The sequence below is a fragment of the Struthio camelus genome, chromosome 18 (assembly GCF_040807025.1).
Source record: "Struthio camelus isolate bStrCam1 chromosome 18, bStrCam1.hap1, whole genome shotgun sequence".
Classification (NCBI taxonomy): Eukaryota; Metazoa; Chordata; class Aves; order Struthioniformes; family Struthionidae; genus Struthio; species Struthio camelus.
Genome location: NC_090959.1, coordinates 14,005,060 through 14,031,016, shown reverse-complemented (window position 1 = coordinate 14,031,016; position 25,957 = coordinate 14,005,060). Strand labels below are relative to the sequence as shown.

At 37.2% G+C, this 25,957-nt stretch overlaps 2 protein-coding genes across 6 annotated transcripts in view; one reads left to right on the top strand and one right to left on the bottom strand.

The window, feature by feature from the left end:
* Positions 1 to 25,957, top strand: part of PRELID3B (PRELI domain containing 3B) — an 85,556-nt gene that overhangs the window by 25,286 nt on the left and 34,313 nt on the right. The window lies entirely within an intron of this gene.
* Positions 1,678 to 25,383, bottom strand: ZNF831 (zinc finger protein 831). Of its 5 annotated transcripts, none has more exons than XM_068913091.1 (10): positions 25,112 to 25,383; positions 22,034 to 22,154; positions 20,695 to 20,801; positions 20,557 to 20,601; positions 18,072 to 18,228; positions 11,406 to 15,684; positions 10,350 to 10,504; positions 8,483 to 8,652; positions 5,892 to 6,043; positions 1,678 to 4,524 (listed from the first exon to the last, which is right to left on the bottom strand). In XM_068913091.1, exons 6-10 carry the CDS (start codon positions 15,651 to 15,653, stop codon positions 3,691 to 3,693), a joined length of 5,559 nt encoding a protein of 1,852 aa, XP_068769192.1. In that variant the 5' UTR covers positions 15,654 to 15,684; positions 18,072 to 18,228; positions 20,557 to 20,601; positions 20,695 to 20,801; positions 22,034 to 22,154; positions 25,112 to 25,383; the 3' UTR covers positions 1,678 to 3,690. The 5 variants fall into 5 exon arrangements, with proteins under 5 accessions (XP_068769192.1, XP_068769193.1, XP_068769191.1 ...); XM_068913092.1 differs by having other exon boundaries at positions 18,072 to 18,200; XM_068913090.1 differs by lacking the exon at positions 18,072 to 18,228.

Sequence of the window (25,957 nt, the reverse complement as noted above, 5' to 3'; positions counted from 1 at the left end):
ATGATGTTCAAGCAGTCTTCATCAGTTTTCTTCACTACAATAAAAAAAAAAAATGGTTGGGTGCAGGTCTTGGAGAACAGTTTTCTCCATATGGACATGCTACTTGGGTGCTGTGCCTCTACCTGGTACGGCACTGCAAAGAATATTTTTCTTGAGTTACTCTCTTTGTCTATGTACTTCACTGTAACTTTTCCATGTTGAAATTGCTTCATCACTAAAGATACCTAACATTTCTGAGTGAGGAGTAATTGTAGATATGGTTGTCCCTTCGTAAAAAGTACAGCATCTTCTTTTTTCCTTTATTTTGAGGTAGAGCAGAAATGTTAGTTGAGTTGAATTTCAGTTGTGGACTGCAACGTGTCAGTCATATGCAGAATCTATTAAATAGGATAATTTAAATTTGCCATACCTCTATTATTTATGGGAGGTTTGAATTATGGGCGCTTGTTCAGTGCAATTTTCAGGCCTATGAAGTTGAACCAGCTGAATATATTCCATCTGAACAAGATGTTTTATGGGTTCTAAAAGTTTTCAAGTATATTATGTTTGCCATTACTGGCTTTTTTGATAGTGAACTTTTTTTTTTTTCCTGTCTATACCCACTAGTGTTATTTGAAGCTTTTTTAAGGCCCTTTCACTATTTGTGAAATAAGAAAAAAGAGAATGATTACAGCCTGAATTTATTATTCATATTCTGATTTACTGACAACAACCTGTGACTTTCTTAAGGGAATCAGAGATTGTTTTTACTCCTTGTAAATCACATATATACCGCTTGCTATTTATTGAAGAGACATTTCAGTGATCCTGTCTTTTGTCTGGGGATTTTTTTATATTTTTTATGATGGCATCTCCCTTCCCCTTCCTCTTCCCCCTTCTTTCTCTCTTTTCTCCCAGACTAGAGTAATGTTAGTGTACTTCTTTGAATTGGTACTATTTAAATACTTTCTACCTGGGATTTGCTCAGATAACTGTCTATAACGTTGGTCTCCAGTTTGTCTTAGAGCGTGAACACTAAACAAAGTAAGAAAGATTTGAAGAGAGATTTCTCTTTGATCTTTCTCGTCCTTGTAATATCCAACCTAGTGAAACTTGTCATATCAGTGAGGTTATCAACATTTTTCTTGCTAATAATTTTGCCTCATAAGTTTCCTGAGCGCCGTGCTAGTTCTCTTGCTAAGGTTTGGTGTAGATTAAGAAATTTAGTGTAATTATGACTACCATATATATAAAATCATTAAATGCTTGAGCTATAATACTAGCGTACGTAATAAGACTACTGCTGGATGTTTGAAGATACGTTTCAAGACATTTTATGCATAAAACATTAGAATTTAAGTATAGGCTATCCAGTAGGCCTCTTCTGGCTTGCTGACAACTTCTCCCAACAATTAGGAACAGAAACTTGCAGCTCATTAGGTATGTCCTTATTTGTGAAGAATGTGAATAGCATATGAAAAGATATGCTTGCAGAAAGCCTATGGACTGCACGCTACTCAGTAACTACCCTGAGACTGCTGGCGTTCTTGGACTTGCATCACTGCAGTTTGATTCTAGAAGTAACTCTTAATAAATAGCACAGTGTTTGTGTTATTTTGATCTTCAAGTTTTATTTTTATTAAGACAAAATAATTTAACAATATAAAGAGAAAAATCTAACAATGTAAAAACAACCGGTAGCTATATAATTTTTTTCAGAATGATACAGCTGAACAAAAATGGTATTTTAGGTACTCACTCAACAAAATACACAATTTACAGGGCCTTGCAATCCACCATTGTCAATGCCATTCATGCTTCTTAATCTCTTAACCCAGAACTAGTACCCATGTTTACTGAGCTCTAAATACAAAGCTTCCTAAATTAGGCTGTTATTTCACCATATTCTCTCAGTCTGTGGTATATGGAAATAAAACTGAAGTTAATGGAAGTCTATCCTAACATATAATAAAAGTTCACTGTATTTCTGGGCTACAGACTAAATCTGATCACAACTCAACAAATTAGGGAAAGTGTGCAATATTCATTTATTATCTGTGCCATAAAATCCCAGCATTTGGTAAATGAGGAGTCGAGCAGGAGAATAAAAATTCATAATTCCTTAAACTAATATTTTTGGATTTTTTTTCCCATGTGCTTTTGATATCAGTTGTTCTTTTAATGCTCCTGAAAAAATCTGTGATAAGGAGTAACATTGTAAGCTTTTTAGAAAGGGAAAGATATCCTTCATGGCTTATCCTGTATTCTGAAAGAATAGAATTTTTTCCCTGACATTTTTTTCCACATTAGCATTAGGAATTGGTATATTATTTTGATTGTGATTTTTGTTTTCTCTAACAATAAATTTACAAACATAATTTGAGGCTAAACATGAAGCTGTCTTTATGGACAACTGCAAGAGTTACCACCTGTTGTAACACATCTGAAAACGCAGAAATTGCATGGGACTTAGTACTTGGCTTTACCTCTGTTAGCAGTTTCAGCATCTTTTTTTATAGACATGTATTTTTCTAATATGCTCATATATTACACTAGATCTCTTTGTGGGTGAGATCTACCTAAGCTTACCTGTGTAGGATTAAAGTAAAAGCAATTCTGAATATCCCATGCAGGTTAAGCCATAAAATCCTATGTATGATTCGCAATACAAAATCTGGTAAAAATTTAAGTATAAAACCCGACTACAATGTAGAAGGGGAATGGTTTTAATGTTTATCAGTTTAATCAAGCAAGTGAATATATTTGGTCAAATTAAGCTTTATCTAATTGTTATCCACATAGAAACCAGTGAATTTTAGATTTTGTAGCACAAAACTTTTTGTTAAAAAAAGGTAAGAAAACAAGCTATGCCATATAGCTTTTTCCCTTTGATAAAACAGCATAATTGCAGTTAAAACTATAATAAAAACGAAAAATTCAAGGTTAATTTCTTGGAGCACAATCCGATGAATATAATGAGAAAATCCTTGTCAGAAATTTTACTACAAGGAAATATTAATAGCTAACATCCATAGTCTCCAACGGAACTGAAGAATTAAATACTGGAGTAGCTCTTGGCATTAAAGACACAAAACACAAAGCAAGGCATGCTTGTGTAATTGGTCACAAAGAAGCATTAACGTTTGTGCAACATGGAAAAAGATCAGCATTTTTGCAGACTCTCCCAATATCACAGACACTTAGGGAACACATCTTCCCCCTCATGCCAGTGTATCACTCCCAGTGCAGATGGCAGTGACTACAATAAAGAGGAGAGGCGAGTACATAGAGGAGAATACATCCATACCCTTCCAGGGAATCTTAGCTTATATATTGAAGAAGCTGTTGCTATAGTATTGTTATTAGTAAATAAATACACTACAGCCTTTTAATAATAAAACCACTAACAGCTAGCACTTGTGGGCTTTATATACAACTGGTAAGAAGGTTAACAATACTGGAAACCCCTCATAAATACAGGTTTACCACTTGCATTTAAATGGGTGAAGCCAGCTGCCTCTTTGCTTCAAATAAGCTTTAAAAAAAAAGTCTGAGTCATTGAAACAAAGGACTCTCCTCAGAAGAGAATGCTGCCTAATGCACTGAGGAATGGCTTTTCTGATCTGAAGGTGCTTTAGAAATGTAGATTAAACTTCCCTGGCATTTCCTTCCGTAATGAACCATCATTCAAGCATCTTAGCAGCCCAGCTGCTATATTTCTATAACCAGCCTATCTTCATCATCACTGCTAGTGTCATCGTATTCAACTCTGGTATGCTTCCTCATCATCTCTAAACCTCTCTTTTTGTACGTCTTGGAAGGAGTTGCAGAATAAGTCTTCAATTCGGGAGACCTGAGAGTAACTGAGGGCTCTTTAAAGGCAGCAGTATTTGTTTCATGCGGCCTTCCATAGCTATCTGCCTGCAGGTAGGTGCCGTTCTTGTCTGCGTTTCCATGAAAGGTTTTTTGAGAAAAGTTTTCCTGCTCTGTGTTTTCTATATTGGATAAGTAAGTCCTTGTGTTTGACTCAGGAAGAGAGTGTGCTTTTGATCCCAACGTACACGAACATCCAGGTTGGGAACTGGCAGCTGAGTTTTCTTTTGGAGAGGAGTGTCTAATGTCTTCAACTGGACGTTTCTCCCTTCCTGAGGCCTGGATTACCAGGTCTAATGCACCAAATCTTTGAGACTCTGACCCTGCATTTAGTATGTTTTCCTGGGTTGCTTCTGGACATAAGGAAAGAGGATCAGTAGTCTCTGAGCTTGTGCTGTCAGTCTGGCCATCTGTGCCTGTATTTGGAAAATCAAAAGGACAAGAGCAAAAAGAAGATGCTATTGAGTCAGTCTTAACATTCAGCTGTGACTCCCCTGGAACTGATCGCTGTGTCACTAAACAGCAAATTTCTACATCATCGCTGACTTGCTGCATGGCAGTATTAACTGTGGATGAAAAGGAATGAGCTGTCACAGATATTTCCAAAGGAGATGTAATGCTCTGAAAAGAGAAGTTTGTTCTTGTATGTTCCCTGATTTGCCCAGAAACGTCCTGCAGAAATTATCGGGGGAAAAAAAAAAAGAGGTTTACATTTAAAAATTTCAATGCAGAGCAATTTCATGCTTAGTAAAGAGAATAATTAGGTTGACTCTATCTGTATAAGACATTTACCTCTGCTATAATTCATATCGCATGAGTAACTAAGCATAAGATCAACCTTTATGTATACAACTGTGATTATATTTGCACTCCTTTTCGTTACTGCAAACCAAGCTATTCATCCCTCTTTTGATGAGGAAAATTTTCTTTCAGTGTGTTTGGGGGGTGTATTAGGGTTTTTTTTTTTTTTGGTTAGGTGACAGATCATGCTAGTAATTTATGAATGACGGGTTTCAAGCTTCATTCTTATATTTACATAAATACTTGTCTGTCTCGGATGTTGTTCTTTTCATTAAGATATATTTATGTGTGTATGTATATATATGTGTGTATTTTACATATATATGTAAACATGTATGTGTAAACATGGATGTTGCATATACATTTTACATATACATATATATATATAGCAAAGATGTATTTGCAATGTGGGGGAAAGGTTTGGGATGAGTCTGCAAGCAATATGGCAGTATCCTAGATGGTGATATATGTTTATGAAACAGAATTACTTTGTAAAGAACGTCTTAAGGGTTAGATTCCTAATTATGATATGCTTATGCTGCACAAAGAACCACTGTTTATGCTACTTAAGGGCCCCTAAGAGCCATCTAACTCAGTAGCTTCTTTCTCCAGGCATAGCCAGTGGAAGCCTAGAGAAAAGTATAAGAACAGGAGAAGCAGGGAATACTTTCCCCAGAAGCTGTGCTGACACTGCATATAAAAGCATTGTTTGCAGCATGTGCAGACACATCTAAGGCCCATCAAGCTAGTGCAGCTCTCTTGAAAGTGCAGCACCACAGGCTTCCATAAAGGGGCTAAAGACGACCTACTGCAATGCTGAGTACGTATTTGTGGCTGAAGCCCATGCTTAACGCTGCTACACGGCCATTCGTATCCTCCTTTCCTTGTTTCAGGCTAGCTGGCTTTGTCTCAGTATGCTATCTGCTACATCTCCTGGCACCTCCAACAGCAGTGCCAACCTATTTTCTGAAAGCAAGCATAGGAAATACCCATTTCAAATCATACTAGTTTAGCTGCTCTTCTAAAAAAAATAAATTCTAACGTAAGTAAGTTTTCATTAGATTTTAGCCCCTAAAATACCTTTAAAACATTTTTAAACAAAATCTATGTTAAAGAAAAAGTAGATAAAACTTCAACTTTAAAACAGCTGAGTATAATTATTATAATTAATATATAAGTTGTAGTTAGCAATTTCTTTTTAATAAGCAGTCATGCACGAATTAAGGTAGAATACCTACTTTTTTATCCATTTTGTCTTTTTGTTCAAAATGGGTTAGACTTTCAGTATGGGAAAGTATTCCTGAGTTACTCTTTCCTTCTTTCTTGCTTCTGCAAAGTGGCTTGCCTGAGGTGGAACAAGATGCCTCTTTTTGCTGGTGTAGGAAATTTTCTATTGGAAAGAGGTTTAGAAAAACTTTTATGGTCATGTTTATTCCACCTATATGTTAGAACTTAGTAAGCTTCTCACCAAAACACTTAAACTAACTCCCACGCATTTATTATTTCATGTACCTTTCTATTTTAAACCTGATACTTTGTCTCTACTACTGTATACGTGGCATTTTATTGGCCATTACTGTCTTGCAGAGTAATTGCTATTCATATCTGCTATGAGCTAACACAGAGTATCTTCTGTCCTTCCAAGATGGTTGTGGCATCAACATCATTTACATTAATACCACTAAGTAAATGTTTAGGGCGAGGGGCTTTTCCATTGAAACACAGAAAGGTAGCAAATTCCTCTAGCAAGTCCACGGCCCAAACCCACATCACACCACAAACATATAATCTTGTTTCAGAAACTGAACTGTGTAGGCTTCTAATGAAAGGTTATTTCAGGACCTCAGTGCTCTAGTAGTTTAAAAACTTAGTCCCAAGACTAAATGTGTTTGTACAAACACTGTGTCTTTCCTTGTGCTGACACTATTTCTTCTGCCTTCAGCTTACACTGGGTATTTTCCTCTCTGGCGTTACCACTGCATTGTGGAATACAGACAACAGCCTTATACTTCTTACCTTCATTTTGCTAGGCTAAACAAGCAAATCTCTGACTCTTCTTGTAAGAGGAAAAGAAAGCTAGCGAGGTATGTTGGTGCAAGTCAAGGAATGGCTAGGGAGTAACTGAATTCGCTGTACAAAATTCCAAGGTGCACTGGCATATGGCATTGATAAGTGATACTGCAAGAAATCTGTCACTTGATATGCATCTACTTAATGACCATGTCAGCTTTTCACAAATAATACTATGTATCTAAACTCTGTGTTAGAGCTGGACCAATTAGGAAAAGGAGGCAAAAGCAAAAGTAGGAAGATAAGACTAAACTCTCAGCAAAATTATGTTTTCTTCATTTTACTGGTAGCATTAGCACATGCTAAGGAGTCAGAAAGCCTGCTTTTTATTTATGACTAGAAGTAAAATGAGGTGTCTATTAATTATATTATATCAAAGACATGGCTTTATTTCAGTTTTCTAACATGCCTAATGGCAGATCAGAGAACTGAATTCTCAGATTTTTTTCAAAACCAATCTCAAGTGAAGATTGCATAAAGTGCAAAGTTGCAAATACTGTATTCATTGATAATTCTTTTATTTTGAGAATGGAGGATGCAATTCGTACTGTTCGTATATTTGTATACTGACTTCACTGTGCAACTGAGAATAGCACTGTCATCTGCTTTTGCAACAGCCGTAAGCTATGTGATTGCCATCAGTTTTTGAACACTTCAGTGTTGTAAGAACTATTCACAATCAAGAGCTAACTTTTGTATTAAAATGTTACACTAAAATCAACTAGCATTTAACTTGTAGATGAGCTCCACAATACTTTCAGATATCTCTAGTATTTATGTTGCGTGTATCCCTACAGTGCCTTTTTTCAGAAGTTCTCCATACTATTTGAATTCTTGACTTTTGATCTGTGTAGCTTAAGTACATACTATAAGCACTCTGTTAATTGTGTTCACCACCTGGTATTGCTCAAATAAAGCTTGTTAAATTTCAAAATGTTCAACAGCAGGAAGCTTCTCTGATGAGTTGCTCTGGTATATTGTACCTTTTATCATCATAAAATATTCTCTTTCGTCTCCTCTTGTTTTTAAACATAATTACTGAGATAACCTATGCAGATCTTAAAAATCTACCAGTCTGCGAGATCTGAGGAATGAGGATGCAGTCAGAAACATTCAGAGGAACTACTTGAGGATTCTTTAGTTAAATTCAGGACAACATACTGGGCTTATTTCAAATGTCATCATCATCCTGTCTAGGCACCCAAGAAGAGGGTGTTTTTTTTAACTGAAGTTAAATTATTTAGCTATACTTGCAGGTTCAGGCAAATGCTATGTAAAGCAGCCAAGATGCAAAGCTTGAATATGTGACATTTGTCCCCTCATTATTTATGACATAAGTGCTTTCCACATATGTCAAGATATACAGGCACAAGGGCCACTGTAGTTGAATGGTGTGATCCTGAGACAATGCGTGTTGTCTGTGCAAAAAGAATTCATACAATGTCCTGTTCCTTCTCCTCTATATTTATACAGCAACAGCTAGGGAGATGCAAGAGAGCAACATTCATGTAATGGTGCTTGGTGCGATCAGCAATAAAGAATGTATGCTCATTGACTGTTGGCTGTTACAAATTAGTGTCTTTTGGTGCACAAATGCAGAGTAAGTGACAAGAGCATGAACTATCAGTGAGAAAGCGTAGAGCTTTTTCCAGAGGAAGTATGTTGTAACAGCGTCCCTTATAAGTACTTGAAGTAAAGGGGAGGTGACAATGCTAGAATATAATTCTCACGTCTAACTACTCTTAAAGTAAATACTTACCTTGTAACTTTGGCTGAGGAGAATGGCATTTCTTATTCTGATTAACTTTACAAGGTTGTGATGGATAGCCCTTTTTCGAAGCATCCAGTGTTCTATTTGGGAAACAGTGTTGCTTGCTTAGTCGGTTAATTTTCAACAGAGCATATCCATGTATGTGCCTCCTTCTGTACCTGTGTTGCAAATAGCATTGTTCTCCGTGAAAAGGTAGACAAATACATGCTATTTAAAAGCAGCCAGAGTGAGTAGAATAATACCACAGCATCAGGCAAATTTAAGACTAACAGGAATTTACTACTAGGAAGGAGATGTTAGTTTATGTATACACAAAAAATTCATTCAGGATGTTGGGCAACAGAGACCCACAATCACTTTATTAAAGCTTTTCCTCAGTTCCTGTATCTGTTTCTCCTGGGGGGAAAAAAAAGGATGCAGGAATACCAGATCCAGAGACCTTTTTCCTATAGCTGGAATTTTAAAACAACATACTTCACAAAGGCTTGAATTACATCAGGATCACCTGATGCACACAAGACTGCATAGGTTGTTGGCTCTTTTGCTTTTTTATTTCACTTCTGTGCTACCTAGTCATCGCCAACAAACAACATAAATATTTCAGGTTCTTAGAGGACTCTCACTGCAAAATCCAACTGTTTTATTTTTCTCTCTGGATAGATCTTTCAGTTAGTCTTAATGATTCAGAATGGATATGTTAAGGGATGTGGGATCAGATTTCCAGACTAAAGCACATTGGAAAGACCCATTCCTCTATCAGTAGAATCAATCACTATACACAGAGTAATAAGTAAATGTAAAGGACATGCTTATTTAGGTGTTCCATGTATTAGAAAAGTATATTACATTTAATGATTGACAGATGGGCCAATTAGCTATCTAAATGCATGTCTGGGCTTTCTGGTCCCTGTAACTATGTGATAGAGCCAAATCTATCAATCTCGAGACCATCAGAAAAAAAACAAAGAAAAGTCCTAGAATAATGTCACAAGATTGTTTGGATAACACAGCGCCAGTCTTCTATTTTCGTTCTTCTGATTCTTCAAAACTGCAGTGTTAGTTGCCAGACTAGACACTGTGATTAAGTTACTGCTACTTATTTTTTCACAAGGGAGTAATTCTGTCTGGTTTTGGTCATGAAATAAAGTAAGAGAGATGCATGCATACAATATATATTTCTTATTAAAACAATTCATCAGACATTCTGCTACCTCTCACTCTTGAAAGACTAAAGGCTAAATCTTCCACTGATATGAATTCCCATTCAAGACAGAGGAACTGTGCTGATTGAGGCAATGTGCCTTTGGCAGTTTTATGCTCAAATTCTTCTTGCTTTTTATTTAACCTGAATGATCCTTTAAACTGCAGCTGCTTTTGTTAGTGTTACAATTTGATATTTATTCTTCTGCTTTCTCTTGTGAATGCAAGTTCAAGATACATATCTATTCAGGACAAAAGGGTCTTGCATGTTGCTTTTCACTTTAATGGCAGCAAAAACTGCAGTATTTTGGATCCCTTCAAAGACAAGCAAATATTGATCATTTGGACAAAAGGAATCATTTCTAAGGCATAGACTCTCAAGTTGATTCTCAAGTGAACTGACCAGTCATCTTTCTTTGGTATTTGTCTGTTTTGCTTAGAAAAGTCCATTACTGATAGTAAACAGTATATTGATATTTTTGGTAATTTACCTGTATAGAACTGCTACAATATAGGAAAAGCTCTCTCTGAGATTTACTTTTCCCCCAGGTTTGAGCAGGTTGAATTTTGGGGAAGCCTTTTCTGTGGGTTTTATTATACTTATTGTAACAAAATGATGTCTGTATCCAGTGAAGCTGAAAACCATACTCCTTACCATTTGGAGGTGACTTTAATTTTTTTCTGTTTGTGACTCCTCTTGAGTTTATTTGTTGTGGGTTTTTCCCTTTTAAAAACTCTTCTCTTCTTCTTTTGCTCTGAAATATTTGCAAAAGCACCGCCAGGAGCTGCCGAGCTTAACTGTTGAGAATACTGAAAAAATTGAAAGCACATGAAAATTCTGAATTACATCAATTGAGATATTGGAAAGCTATGCTATTGTGAAAAAGCACAGCTCCTGAGCTGCTACGAATTTTTCCTAGAATTTGTGTTAGTTTCTCTAATCATTTGGCCATCTATTATTTATAAAATCAAATTAAAACAGCTCACTGCTTTTATGTATCTGTTCAGAATTATTGTGTAGCGTTGTATTCTTTTTGCTATACAGAAAGTAAGCTTACTCTTACAAAGCTATTCTAGGATCTGTACAGATAGACTAGCTTTGCTTAACATAAAACAGAAAAGCTTCAGAAACACTTTACAGGGTTTAATGCAATTTCTTTTTGCTGACTTTTCAGTCTGTCTTTATGAAGGATGTTCATTATTACTTCAAATCTTAAAAAAAAAAAAAAACACACACACAAAAAGAAAAAGAATAGGAAGAAAAAAGAACAAGATCTGATACATAGTCTGTCTTTGACTTTGAATATCTCCAAGTATGATAGGTACTTGATCTTGAGTGTCTCCAAAGTTCTATTCTAATGCAAATACTAATTTTAAATGAAAGCAGTGAAATAAATATGCTGTTACAGACGACTACAAAAAATACCCCAAGGGGAAAATTTAAGAAACTGAAATTACACTTTTCTAGCTAAACAGGATTCCTACTTAAATTCTCAAGCAAAAGAAACTTAAATAGTCCCACAAAAGCATGTTCACCTAATGACCAGCCAGCTAGTTTTATAAAGACGTAACCTGTAAACTCTGTACCCACAAATGCCTGTACGTGGCCATTAATTTATTTTTGTTAATTAGCCCATATTTTTGTAATAACAGAGCTTTTCTTCAGGAAATTATACCATCTTCAGAAAAGGAACAGGATTAATAATGTTACCTCCTGCATCTGTTGTCCTTTAGAAAAGGATGAAACCAGTGTTTTTAAACTCCTGTTTGTTAAGCCGTAGGCCACAGTCTTGCTAATATTTTTCATTTTGAAAACAGAAATATCATATTTTGATAGAGTGCATTCATTGCTAGATTCCTTGTCACAGATGTGCATGGAGGAATAAGCAGAGTCTGCATTCCCTTTCTGCTCAGCAGGCAAAGGAAGGCTTCTTGTTAAACAACACCAAGTCAACCGAGGTTCAGCACTTAGGGATGGGAAGGTGCTCTTTGTGCTCGATACTGTTAGGCTTCCAGAGTAGCAAGTCAAACTGTTGTGGGGAAGTGCTGGGAATTCTTTACAGTGAGTAGTGAGAGCGTGGCAATAAAAAGTGCCAAAAGAATGGCAGAAATAAGTAGAGTTGTCTGCTGAGCTCTGAGAATGCTGCATATCCTGCAGTGCTGGTGAAACGTCCTTAAGAACGCACGCACTTCCGTCTGTGCCCCACTCCAGGACTGTCTGCTCTGGGGTCTTGCTAGAAGCTGCCCTTTGGCCTGACGTCATCACCAAAGAGTTGCTGCCTGAGCAAAGGTGATGTAAAACCGTCTTTTCCTCTTTGATGTCTGCTGATATGAAAAGACCACTTGTATACATAGACGTAAAACATATTTTCTTCTTTGGGGTCTGTGCAGATGTAGTTATGCTCATCCACGTCTCTTCAGTTTGCCTTTGATAATTTAATTTGTTTTTGTTGTAGTTGTTTTTCCAAGCATCTTTTGTCATTTCCTTCTGCCTGAAATTTTGGTTATAAAAGGTGTTATCTACTGTAGTTAAGACACTTGTGGTTTCTGAGTTGACTGGTGAACAAAATGCTGGAGTTCTCCAGTTTGCATGTACGTTCCATCGTAGCTCTCCTCTGCTGGCCTTTTGCCTCACTTCCAATTTTAAAGGGGACCAAAACACATCATTAGAAACAGAACTGAGTGATCTGCTGATGGAGGGGCAGGGGAGGCTGGTTAAGGTGTCTGTCACAGACACAGATGGTATAATCCTCTGTTCTGAGCTAAGCAGAAGTGATAGATCTGAGGATCTCTTGTCTTGTGGCAATTTAAGGATATATTTTGGAGAAAAGGCATTTTTCTGTGGGGCTGGAGTTAACTGACCAGATTGCAGATGATGAATTTTGGCAGCTATGTCAATAACATTGTCACTGAAAAGTGGTGCTTTTCCTTCTGTTTTCACAAGAGATGTTTTGACATCTTTATCTGTTGCATTGTGCAAGGCAAAAGAACTGCAATCACTTCCCCTTAATTCAGGCCCCAGAAATCCCACAAATGAAGCTTTCAAGATCCCTGCTGAATGTGAAAGGTTACCATCACTGTAATTAACAGGTTTTGTGGGGAGTCTGATTGTTTTCATACATTCCGCACTCTCAGCACCTCCAGATGTGCTTAAGTTTTGCTCTTCTGCTTTACTCTCTTCTGAGAGTTTTATTGGTGCTGTGGAAAGACGCTGAGTGATACTGCAAGCGACTCCCTCTGTTTCATCTACTGCATTCTTTTCACTACCGGGCCTCAAACAGGACTTAAAAATAATGTTTTCTTTCCTTTCCGCTTCAACTTTCAGCTTTTTTCTTTCTGATGGCAAGTTCTGGGATTTCCCTGAGGCTTCTCTATTGCTGTTGCAGTGGACCCACAGGGATGTCAGGGCATGCTGGCCAGTCTCCTTATTCCTGTGATGGTTTCCATAATTGTTTGAAGTACTCTTACGCACTGATTCAAACGGACCGGATTCTTTCCCAGATTCTTTTGAATCTGCCGAATTGCTACCCTGTACTGGCAAGCAGTCGTCGTTCATCACGTTAGTGTTGAGCTCACGCGGCGTATCGCGAAGCCTGAGCTCACAGCTGCTTAGCTGTAGTGTGTTGCTGCCAGCTGTGCATTTATCTGTGTCACTGCCACTGAGGGCTTGGGGAGATGTGCTCACTACGGGATGTGCACCAGCGTTTGCTGAATGTGACGTTTCCATTACGTACGTTAAACTGTCTGCGCTTTCCTCTGAGGACACGTTCTGTAGGACACGATTACCGTTAGGACAGGTTTCTGATTTAACAGTGTTTAAATCTGCTGTCACAAGGGAGGAAAGACTGTCACTTACAGAGCTCCTGCCGTCTCCTTCCTGGGTCATTTCAGTACTACTGACTGATTCCTTTGAATCAGGAGTGAAGCCTGCAACACCCGTAATCTTATTCCCCCTTTGTTTCATTTTCTTGGCGTTTTGACTGCTTTTCATTTTTTGGTAGATTTTCTTAAACGTTTCATCTCCATACATTTGCCATTTTTCTTCCGAGAACATCTTTAATTTCCTGTGATTTTGTTTCTTATTTTTAGCACTTATTACTTCTCCTCCAGGCGCAAGCTTTTTACTCCCTTGCAGCTCCTCAGAGGGAGAAGGATAATCAGCGATGTTACTTAGCGGCAAGTCATCCACCGCGGTTTGTCTGACGAGCGCTCGGGGATGGCTGTTAGGAGAAGCCATGGCATTTGCAGCAAGACTGTTGCCAGGCAGCAGACGAGAAGAACTTGTATTTACGGACTGCTGAGTAAGAGAAAGTGGGTTGGAGCAGCCTGCTTTGTCATGAACTGGTCTTGCGCCCTCCACCAACGGCAAAGAGTTGCTTCTTGTAACAGGCACAGACTCTACCGTCGTGGAGAACTGGGTGGGGACTGAATGAAAAAACAACGGCTTGCATTTTTCTAGGGGCACAAAGGTAGATTTTGCTGAGCAAAGGGAAAGATTCTTCTTCCTATTTACATCACAAGTTCTGATGTCAAAATGGAAGGAGTCTTTGTACGTATAAGGCATTGGCAGATCAATGCTTCCTTGTTTAGAAAGGACAGTTTTTCTGGGCCTAACGTTATCTAACTGAGTATCATCGACCACGCTTTTGTTATGAGAAATAAGTTTTGAGATGTGTTCTTCCAGCTTCTTTTTCTCTAGCATCAAGGCTGTAGCTTTCTCAGCTGACTCTAGCTTTGCACTACTTCCGGCTGTGCACCTTAAGCTGCTGAAGGCAGTTTCATTTTCCTGCTCAGTGCAGTGTTCATAGAGACTACGCAATGGGCTGGATGATGGCATCTGTTGCTCTGTACTGTCAGAGCGTGACAGATAGCCTGAGTCAGTGCTCTCACACTTCTTGAGCTTGCAGTCAGATGGCTTGTAGTCCCACTGTTTGTCCGAATAGGTTGCCTGCTGCCTTTGCAGCTGAACGTGCTTATTGGCGGTGGGCGTTCTTTGCTCCTGTGTCTTCTTCCTCTGGGGCTGGCCACACTGCAGAACTGCTGGAGATGGCAGAGGTTCTTTTTCAGGAACCCCTTGATTAATCTTGGAACTAAAGGACTGATTAGTTCTTATTTGATTTTCTGAAGCAAATGATGAATCGCTTGTTACTGGCAGTGGAAGGTCATTAAAAAGGTTTTTAGTGTCTTTTACAACACTCGTCTCTGAATCTGCTTGTTTCATCTGCACCGCCTCATCTTCACAGGTACTACCGGGTAGTTTGGTGCCTTGATGTGATGCAACACTCTCTGTTGCTTTCTCGTTTTGCTCCAATATGCCACTGTTGTCAGAGTCTGAGGGTAGTCTGGTGTTGTTGACGTGTGTTTGAGTTCGTCGGTGTTTATACAAATTACTTTGAGTTTTAAATGCAATACCACAAGTGGTGCATGGAAAGGGCCTCTCTCCTGTGTGAGAGCGAATGTGTTTCTCAAGGACACTTGGCTTCAAACAATCTCGTCCACAGTGTTTACAGATGTATTTCCCAGCGTTTTTTGATTTTCCTGCGTTTCCAATAGATGAGTTTGCACAAGAATTTGGTGACAGTAAAACTGGTAAAGTACTCACTATGTTTAACGTTAGAGTTTGCCCGAGTTGTTTCTGAAAAACTGATTGAGGCTGATCCGTCTGTTCTGAAGGAACAAGTGGATTCAGGATTAGAGGTATGTTACTGCTGTCTAGTTTTACACAGCTTCTGCCAGTCACGGACTGACTGTTTGGCTGAAAGCATCCTGGCTGGACAGGCTGATACAGCGGTATGGTAAGGGCTTTTAGATACACAGGTTGAGACAGTGCTTGTTCCTGCTGCGGATTTCCACTGCTTTGACCGAGACCTGAAGAAGCCTGGGCAGGCTGAAGAGAAGAGGTTGGAACTGGCTGATCTGCTAGTGCAGCTGTAAAACAGGGATGCTTCTGTGCCTCCATTTCAAAAATAATTTACCACATATTCATGTATCTGCAGGAGGGGGAAAAAGGGAAGAATCTTCAGCTAGCTAAATAAAATACTTGTTTTTAATTATTGTATATAAATAAGCCAACCACTGGACTGGGAAAGGTAGCGCTTAAGAGTATCACAGTCTTATATACTTGCATTATACAGAAAATAATTACTTCATTCTCTAATTACATTGCTTAATCTTTCATTTCTTAGCAAGGAATTAAACAGTTTAGTGTAAAGAATGTTAAAGAATGCACTTAAAATCTATTATAAGTACCCACAGAAATAAATCTGAGTGTCGAATTTGCAAATGGAAGGTGCTATAAAAACAGCAAATATATTTGTGATATTACTCTTGGCACCCCACAAATAATACAGTTTTAATTTTCTGGACCCATATTCACATGACATACTTATCCTGTGTTCTTTTAATTTAATCCAGAAAGCATAGCATTTTGAAAAAAATTAAGTGGTACTCAATTTAGCATTTAGCACAGATTGGACAAAAAAAAATTCACTGTCTAAAAATCTTGTCATCTGGGAAAGTTAACATGTAAGGGATTAATCAGATTTATTGCTGTTAACATAGAAACACAGAACAATTCAGGTTGGAAGTAGGGTCAGCTCTGTGGTCAGATGAGGTTGCTCAGGATTTTATCCTGTCTGGTTTTGAAGAAAGCTGAGAATAAAGGCTGCACAGCCAATATGGGCAACTGTTGCAAACACACATGATACATGGCTGTATATAATCTGCCTCCCAGTTTCAGTAAGCTCAGGCTGAACACACTGCCACAAGTGATGTAAAATGAAAATGTAGAAACAAAATGAAACTAATGTCCTGTTTTGCCAGGGAGATTTATGTAAATACATACAAAGTAGAACAGATGGTATGATAACAAAATAGTGGGTAATTTAAAGCTGTCTTTTGTATTTTAGCACAAATTTATTTTGTCTAATTAGAGGGAATACTATGGCATACTGTTTATTTTTAGATATTTTCAACACCAGCTGGAAACATTTTGTAGGTGCAGTTTTTGGAAGAAGTGAAGTCATTCCTTACAAAAATCTGTTCATGCGCATTCAGGTTTGGTGCTGATCCAGACTACTTTTTATTTTAACAAAACTTTATCTAGTCTTTTTTTTCTTAGAAAAAAACCTCAGAAGCTATCAAAATAAGATAGTTGAAAATTATTTTTGGAAGAGATGATAGAGACATCCACATAATCTCTTGTAATTACAGTTTGTGTGAAAATTAGAAGGCAATCTGTAAATGATTATTCAAGTTTTTATTCAGCTATATTCACAACTCTCTATCTATTGGCTGTTATGAGTAATAGCCTGTTCTTGTGCAAAAAGTCGCAAAAAGCACATTTGAAATGAAGTAATCCGTGGCTACATGTGAAATCTGCAGTTTGCTGCCTTACTGTATAATCAGTGGTGGTGTTTCTGTTCCCTTCTTGGATCATTTTAACCATTACTGGAAACAGTAAACACTTTTTTCTCCAGGGTGGTGTTTGATATTTGGGACTAGTGCCACGTGACACATACCCTATGTTGATTCTGTTACCATTATTTAAAGCAACATCTCTGTTATAGATAGCTAGCTGAAGAAATTTGTGGGAAAAAAAAGATATTTTTGCAGGTAATTCACGTAAAGGAGAAATGGCAATTTCAGTGAAGTGTTTGTTTTTAAACACTCCTCCATTACTGTTGGAGGAGCTGATAAGGCAAAGATCCAAGAGAAGTTCAGTAACTTCATTAACTGAAAATGATTGTGTCTCACTCACGTCACGTGAAAAAATGGGGAAGCTGTGGCAATAACTTTGTATTAATGGTAGAAGGAAACAGGTTAAGGTTAATGGGTTATGTGCTCAGTAATAAATTTAATTAGTATCTTAATCAGTAGACTAGGGATTTGAGTTGTTTTCATATTAAATATATGTACCACGGAAAGATAAAGCAAACCCTCTTGGTCATGACTCCTCTGTACATGAAAAAGTTTTGCATATTAGGATATTGCCTGTAATTGCATTGTAAAGGGCCTATAATTTCACAGAATGAAAGAATGGTTTAAATTACGTCTTCCCTATATGTAGCTCACACACCACCTGTAAGTAGTTGTCGTCTTGAGCAAAGAAAAAACGGCATATCTAAAGCCTGGTACATTTTAGTCCACGCTCCCAACCCTGCACCACTTCTGGAAGTTGTGTCACTGGCTGCTAACTCATGTTTCACAGCCATGGCTCTTTCCAGTTCTACCCTGAGCTAACTCACCTGCTTACACACAAAGTGGAAAAGAGGAGGGAAAAATAGCAATGCAGCCCCTAGGGTCTGTTCTCTGATCTTCCTTCTGGTCATGAGCAAGGACAACAGATCCTCTCTGTGCAGAAAGTGCAACAACAGACCTGCTGATGATCCACTGAAGTAACCGAGAAGCTTGCCACCAACTGCAATGAGCTCTGGGTTAGACCATTTATGAAACAGATATCACTGCTTCATGGGATTCTCTTTCTTCACTCAAAGATCTTAATTAGCTGCAATAAAAATCCCGGAAAATACATCCTGTGAAATGAACAGATTCACACACAGCAACGTTATATTTTGCCTCTTCCCTTCTTTCTTATAGATTTTATAAATTAAACCCAGTTATCAAGCATGGATTTTTCTTGTCCACTTTACGGAGATTTCCGCATGGAACAATCACTTAAGTGGCTTTATAACAGAAGTATTGACTATACTGATAAAAAGAATGTTTAAAGAATGTGGCTTATAAAAGGAATTAAGTCATTAGCCTTACTGTGCAATGTGATTAGCACTGCAGGATTAAAGTGGATTTCTCTAATTTGCAAAATGAGATTGTGGACATTTCAAGCCCATTTAAGCTGTTTTTTAAGCCATACAGTCACCTTTATATAGCAGTTTCGTTACTGTAAATTTGACTGATAGGTAGATACAATGATAACAGGAGCACTAGAAATACCAGGCATTGTACAGAGGAAAAGCATAATATTTGCAGAAAAACACATGTAATAGCATGCATAACTTAGCTGCAGAACACAGATAAATTGCAATTGTACTTGCAATAAAAACAGGAGCAAGTGATAACATATGAGACAATGGTACTTATAAAGTAAGCATGCTGTTGTTTTTCCAAAGGTGTGAAAATAACTAAGAGTTGAGGGAAAAAAAGATATGTTCAGGAGATGGGTAATGGAATATCACGTAGCTAAAGCATCTAATAACTAAACCACAACTGACAAAACAGATCACAGGGAAGAAAAGGAATTTTAGCTCCTCTCCTTCGTCTGGAGAAGCATGGAAATGAATAATTACATTTCAGCCCTGATAAGCCTGCTCCAGTGTCACACAGCACGTTCTCCCTTTGAACATCTACTTTGTATGTGCAGCTGATGGGCACTTCAAGGCCAGCCTGTAAGTTAATAAGACTTGTTTTGGACAGATGTCTTTAATATGAATCCTGTAGTTTCGAGGTACCAGAATATCTGTGTAATTTCACATACACCATTAAAATTTTGGGGGCCCAAAATACAGTACAATCCTGAGAATAGTTTCAGTGCTCTGTAACGTTCCATAAGGGAAAAAAATCAGTATTTTTTCATGTTAACCACAAGCTAATGGCTAAACAAAATTTAAAGGAGATTTTAGCTAATGCTAAACAATTAAGCTAAACTATGATATCCAAGTTTCTTAACTTTTAGTATTTTAGTAATACATTTCTACCAGCTGTGGTAGTTTGCTGCTTTTCACAGTAAGTGATACTTGGCTGTGAAACATACTTTCTTCATAAGTGAATCTTCTGTGCCTTGTATACTGATGTGGTGAATAAGATCATACTTTTCACATCTATAGTCTCTATACAGAAAAAGCCACTATATTTCTTTGCACATTGACAAAAATAGCTTCTCTCAAATTAGTTCTACTCCAAGGCTAATTCTGGGTAGTCCTTGCCTAAAACAGAAACTCTTCCTTTGTTGATTATCCCCAAGTTCTGTTACTGTCTCCTAGATGATGTTCTGCGCTCAGTTTGCTTTGAAGTAACTTGTAGCCTTGAACTACGAGTGGAACAGCTTGAGCCTACTTAGACAAGGGGAGTTTTCCAATAAAAAACTAAAAGGAGGATTTGGCCTGTCCAGAATTTTTTCAGTGAGTTTCTTAAGTTTTTAGAAAGTTATCATCACTGGTCAATGAAATTCCATTTAAATGCAATTATTTTGCCCCTCATTTGAATTATACTTTCAGGTGCACGGATCTGTGTAACACTGCAAAGTCAATGCGGTAGTTGCAGATGACAAATCAACATAGCAGAACCTGTCTTATTCTGTTAACCAGTATAAGTAATACAATTTAAATCTAATGTGTTCCCCTTTCCTGTATAAATTTATTTTTAATTATACACATATTTTATAAAGCTTACTTCATTATCAGCAGTTATAAGAATCTCAGATTGTACTACCAAAAGATGTTTTTTGTCTTCTGCATGTCACATGTAAATACACTATTAACTATCCGTCATTATCACTAACAACATTAAATGAACATGTAACAACAACTTTCCTGTGCTTGTATATAACTTTTTTGCACTGTGCAAAGATGCACTGTGAAGAGCATCATAGTCTTTAAGTAGAAGCAATGCTCAGTCTCTTTGCTTGTTCTACAGGTGTAAGCTCTGGACACAATACAGTTAGTTACCAGTTCTGTAACCATACAGAAGCAGCTTTTCGACATTCTGTACATAAATAATGTACTACATTGTACTAGAAATCTTTGTCTTTTTAAAAAGTTTTTAGTGATTCCTACCTCAAATAGAATACTGTAGAGCATACAGAAGAGGAATTCTCTTTTGTCTATAAATAATTTCTGTTTACGTACCTTTTCTCGAGCTGAGACGAAAAGAAGTCTCGTTTCTGTCGATGCCTGATGCAAGTAGAGAGAGAAAAGAGGGCAAAGGCTTAAGAGATCAGAAGTAGGAAGTTTGGTGGTTTGGTTTTTTTTTTTTTTTTTTTTTACCTTGTGTCATAGTAACAATCTTCAGAAAAACAGGAAGAGATGAAACTGAAGAAAATGAAGCAGTGTTACAATTTCTTCTTATCGGTTATCATTATTCATCTAGCAACCTATAAAGAGAATGAGCTGTTTTTGAAATGTAGGCATTTTGTATGCTGCATTATCAATTGCATCATTCAGTGAAATCCACAGAAGAGATACAATAGTAGAAATATTCTCTTTACACCCCTAAAAATAATTTCCTCGTAACTTTAAAAAAAATACATAGTAAAAACAGCTCTTAAAACATGTTGGAAAAGAAAACAATGGAGGCAGGAAGACACATGCTAGATTTGAAACGCTAAACTCTTCCAGGGCGGGTATAATCCATCAGTTTCTAATGGTGCCCTGCAATGGGATAGAAAGCAGTAACCAGCAAAATGCTTCAGCAATGCTAGAGAAAAGTGTTTAGGTCATTCTCAACATGCCTCCCCAAAATTTGTGAAAAATTGTAGGGAAAACAGGATAAAACACTGTCAAGAGAGGTGAAAAGATCATTTTAAGAGTTTAGACTATGTGAGTTGACTTCATAAAGATTCCTCAAACAAAAAAGATAGCACAGCCAGGCTGTTCCTGTTACGGGACAGCTGTTCTTTATGCATACATCTGCTAAAATACTGATTGAAATGTCTAACCCCTACACTGCTATTAGGCTGAGTAAATACTAAACTGGAATGTGCAAGATTCATTCCCCATAATCTTACAAAATCAGCATATCTGGCATGTCAAAATTCCTTAGGAACATTGTAGTTTGGAAAATGTAGCTTTTAATCTGGTTAACATCATGTGTGCTGCTGATCTGTATCACAAATCCTGAAATTCTGTAACTTATCACAACGAGCATCTGCCCAAGTCAGATAACTACAGCCTGCATCTGCTATTGTAAACTGCATGCTGGTGAAACTCTAATACTTCTGATTATTTGTACAATAGACACTTTACTGGGGGTCCTTGCCTTTAGTAATTCAGGTGACTGACTAACGTTAGAGGTGTAAATGGATTTTAATTCTACACAGCTTTATTGATCTTGGAGAGTTTTGCCTGTCGTTTGGATTGCTTCCAATTTGTTTCTGGACCCTATTTTAGCAGGCTTCTAGTTTGGAGGACAAAGACATATTTCTGTCTTCTCATTCTTCCTATCTTTCTTGCCTGTCAGTTAGTTACTGAGGGGAAATAAGCTCTTACTAGGGCCAAGTATTGTAGCTTACGACCCTTCAAGTTTCTATCAGACACAGAAATGCTCCCAACAACAGTTAAAGGTACTGCACACACTTAAAATCAGTGAATCTAGAAAACTACTTGCCATTGGGAACTGCTTGCAAGGACTCATGCTTCATGCTTCTGGTTCACAGGCACCTCATGTCCATAAGGATAAAAGCAACTACATGCAGCAACTAGTTTCAGCTCTGCTGGGAGATAATTACCTAAAGGAATGGATTCTCCCATGTAAGTGTGCTACCGGCAACAAACTAACAGTTAAAGATACACATCTTATAATAGGAAAACAGAATAACTGGCACTAAACAGAAATGATCCAAAGACATGATTATGGGCATTTTATATAACCAGTCAAAATTAGTTTCTTTACACTTTTATCATATATCTTAAGCTAATTATATTCTATTCCACTTTGAGACTACTATTTGAAGTTACAATGAGCTTGCTTAAAAAGGACGCTTACTTTAAACAGTACTAATAATTCCAGTGATATGCTGGAACTACTAGCAAATCTGAAACATATATGAGCTTTTGAAATTCGTTTAGAGCACCGTTAGTAGCATATATTACATTCTAAATGCTAAAATTGCAAACTTCTTATCCCAAGGGGCATAAAGGAAAAATAAATAAATAAAGCAAGTTACAACTAAAGCAAGTTATTGAATGAATTTTTGCCACCATCACATAGGCTTCAGGGTTTAGCTGAGTTTTTCTGAAGCTTGATCTAAAATTCCTAAATCCTAAATAAGTGAATCTGAAATCGGGCTCCTGCCACAGAATGCAATGATTCCTCCCATTTACACAGATGAACAGATTACTGGAATGGCTACAAGTAATTTGCACTTAATGAAGAGGACCAGTATTATAGTGCATTAGTTCTGTTTAAAATTAAGTGATTTTTGTTTTCTGTTTTTAACCAATCTATTTTTAGGTGTCACTTCCTAAGCTAGCATCTCTATGGAAGCTTACGTACTTTCATTCAAGTTCAAAACATTATCCTGCTGGGAAAAACACAATTAAATTCAGTGGGCCTAAGATCCAGCATAATAGCTATTTTATCTATGTATAAACCTACTGTCAGGGAGTACAGAGTAGGGAATACGTGGTGCTAACAAACTCACTTCACACTTAATTCAGGTCCTAATCAGGATTTGTAGAGATCAAGCCCACATACTGTTAGCATGCATTTCCCGATTCCAAGAACCTGCTGAAAGAGCTCCTTCCCTGCTATCTAAAAACCTGTATCATTTTCCTGTAATTTTCAGACACTTTTTAAAGTCAAAGATGTGATCAAGTGAAAGTACAGCAATAAGCATGCTTCCTATACTTATAAGCTCATATATTCCAAAAATCCTGTCAACTACATGTTTTGAAGTATTTTACAGACTTAAATGAAGAGAAAGTATCCTGTGAGATTGTTAACTATTATTTTTTCATCTCAGGAAAATGATGCTGAGAACAGGACTCAGTATCTTACTGACAGAAGAAGATACAGATACTGGAAATACCATTCCCCGTTGCCAGTCTACCCCTGACTGCTAGCACAAGGTGCCAGTGCTTATGAAGAAAACTCCCTTGACTGACTAAGTGGTACTTCTATTTAAATATAATAAAGGAACTGTGAACTATAGGGCCAGAAATAAATTTCATACAGGTACTTCACACACTGTTCAATGGAAAGGAAAATGTTTAGGAGTATACTCTAATTCTAGAGATTTCTAGACCTCAGTTCAAACTAGCAAATGGAACTGATACATTTTCTGATTAGCCCAGAAATGACTGTCAGTCTTATTTTAAAACTATTTCTGCCTTTGCTCTTTTCTCAGTTTGACTTCCTATCTTGAAATGTCTCGTAACAGAAGTACTGACTTCACATTTTCACTTGTTCTGAAGGGCCCTGATCTTACCAGACTGCAAGTTCTGCCAGCAGTGTGCAGACTTCTCATAACTTTATGATCCAAGTTGGGAGCCTCAGTGCCCTGCAGGATCAGGATGAAAATGTGTAATTCTCTAATTTTCTGAAACCCTAATACTCTTTCAGTGATAACATTTCTTGCTCAAATTCTGACTTTGGAAAATTTTGCTACTTATTGTGAAATCATTGTTCTTGAAGCTCTGCTCTCCTTCATCTGTTACAGAAGTATAAAGCATCTAGAAAAGAAGCTTATCAAACTTTGAAATTCTGGCACCGGATCCTGCGGACAAATGTTTTTGATATTACACTGTCACTATTGTTGTGTTATAGCAGCTAAACACTTTTGTAAACACTTTACCAGAATACAGTATTAAACTTCTTTAAGAAATATGATAGGACAAATTAATATAATATCCCATATAAAATGTAGCAGCTGGTCTTAATGATCTCTAGAACGTTTCATTCAGTCTAAAACAGCACCAGCTGTGTTTTGATTGTTATTTAATATACACTGTTTTCTTTTTGATTATCCTTTTTTTGAATATCTGTAAGTGAACATATCCACAAGGCTTTAACATCAATAAGAGTACTGTTAGCTAAAATATATTCTAGCCTATAAGTACAACATTGCTTTGGCCCTTTTGATGTCTTCATGCTATTTGTATAGGAGATTGTTTCCTGATATACTTCTTACAGTGCTACTCTTTTCAGCTCCAGTCTTAAGAAATGCTTTCTAGTTTATTCTATGTCCTTATTTTAAATTTACATCTCTTCTTTCTAAAGAGATATGTATCTAACACATCTGTTATTTTTATAACACTGTTGGTGGCTTCACAATGACAGAAATAGAATTGTTAATGCTTAAAAAAATTAAAAACCTCAAAGGATTTCTATTCTTTTGTCCTTTCATCAAACTCGCTCCTGTGCACTTCCCCTGTTAGGAAAGAGTTAACGGCCTCCAGCCAGCAGTCTGTAATCAACAGGTTGCTCTAACAGAAAAATAATAACGCTAATCCATCTTTTAAAGTTTAGGAGGTTGGACTAAATGAGGAAAAAATACTGATTAAAGCCCTCTTAAAAATAGAAGTCGGGCTGCTATCAAAATGCTATGTATTTTAGGAAAAAAATCCCTCTCATTTCTATTCGAAATAGCCATTACATTAAAACAATTATAACTTAATAATCCATCTCTTACCATCTATAATTGAATTATATCTCTGTCTATTTAAAATGATAATATTTGCTAACCTTTAGGTGGCCAATTCACAGGCAGGTGGAAAGGTTCAGGTCTCTCTGGAATAGCGTTGAAACAAAAGAAGCATCCTGTTTTCTTTTTTCAGTGTCTTTCTCCTTTTTTTAAGCAATTGAAAATTGAAGGGTGGGTGGTGGGGTGTGTGCAAAGAGGAGAGGGGTTGAAGTCAGCCCACGCTTGGTGTGGGAAGAGTTTTAATGGCCGTTGCTGGTAATATGGTTTGCCTGCTACAGTGTCTGCACTACTGCAGCTCTGTGTGGGCGTAAAGAAATGACACGACTGGGTTTCAAACCATTACACTGAAGATTTGCAAACAGTTAAAAAAGAAAAAAAAAAAAAACAAACCCATCAGGCACCAATGAAAAATGATTACTTTTTTTTCCTTTTCTCTTTTTCAAAAGTGCATTTTTTTTTAATCTTAATAGATGTAATCCACTCAGGTTTCCTACTGGGCCTCTAAAATAAACAATATAAATTAAGCATTGAGGAAGGTTCTTGATTTTATTTAGAAATGAACATTTTGTTATCATTTCTTCTGCATTTTTTTAAATTAACCTACATGGGCCCATATTGCAAAAGGCATCCAGATTTCCACAGTAAAACTCTTCAGAGGGCGCCTACATTTTTGTCTTTGAACATGCTAACTAGATACTCAAATCTTGGTAGCACAGAGCAGAATGGTACCACAACCATAGCAGCCACTCTGTAACCAGCCAGGTAGGAAATCTTAGGACATGTCTAGTCCTTGAATATTACATAAATCATAGCCAAGAAAAAAAGGGATGTTCTGGTGACCCATTTTTATTCAGTAGTCTAACAATGCATCAAGCTTACTGATTCAA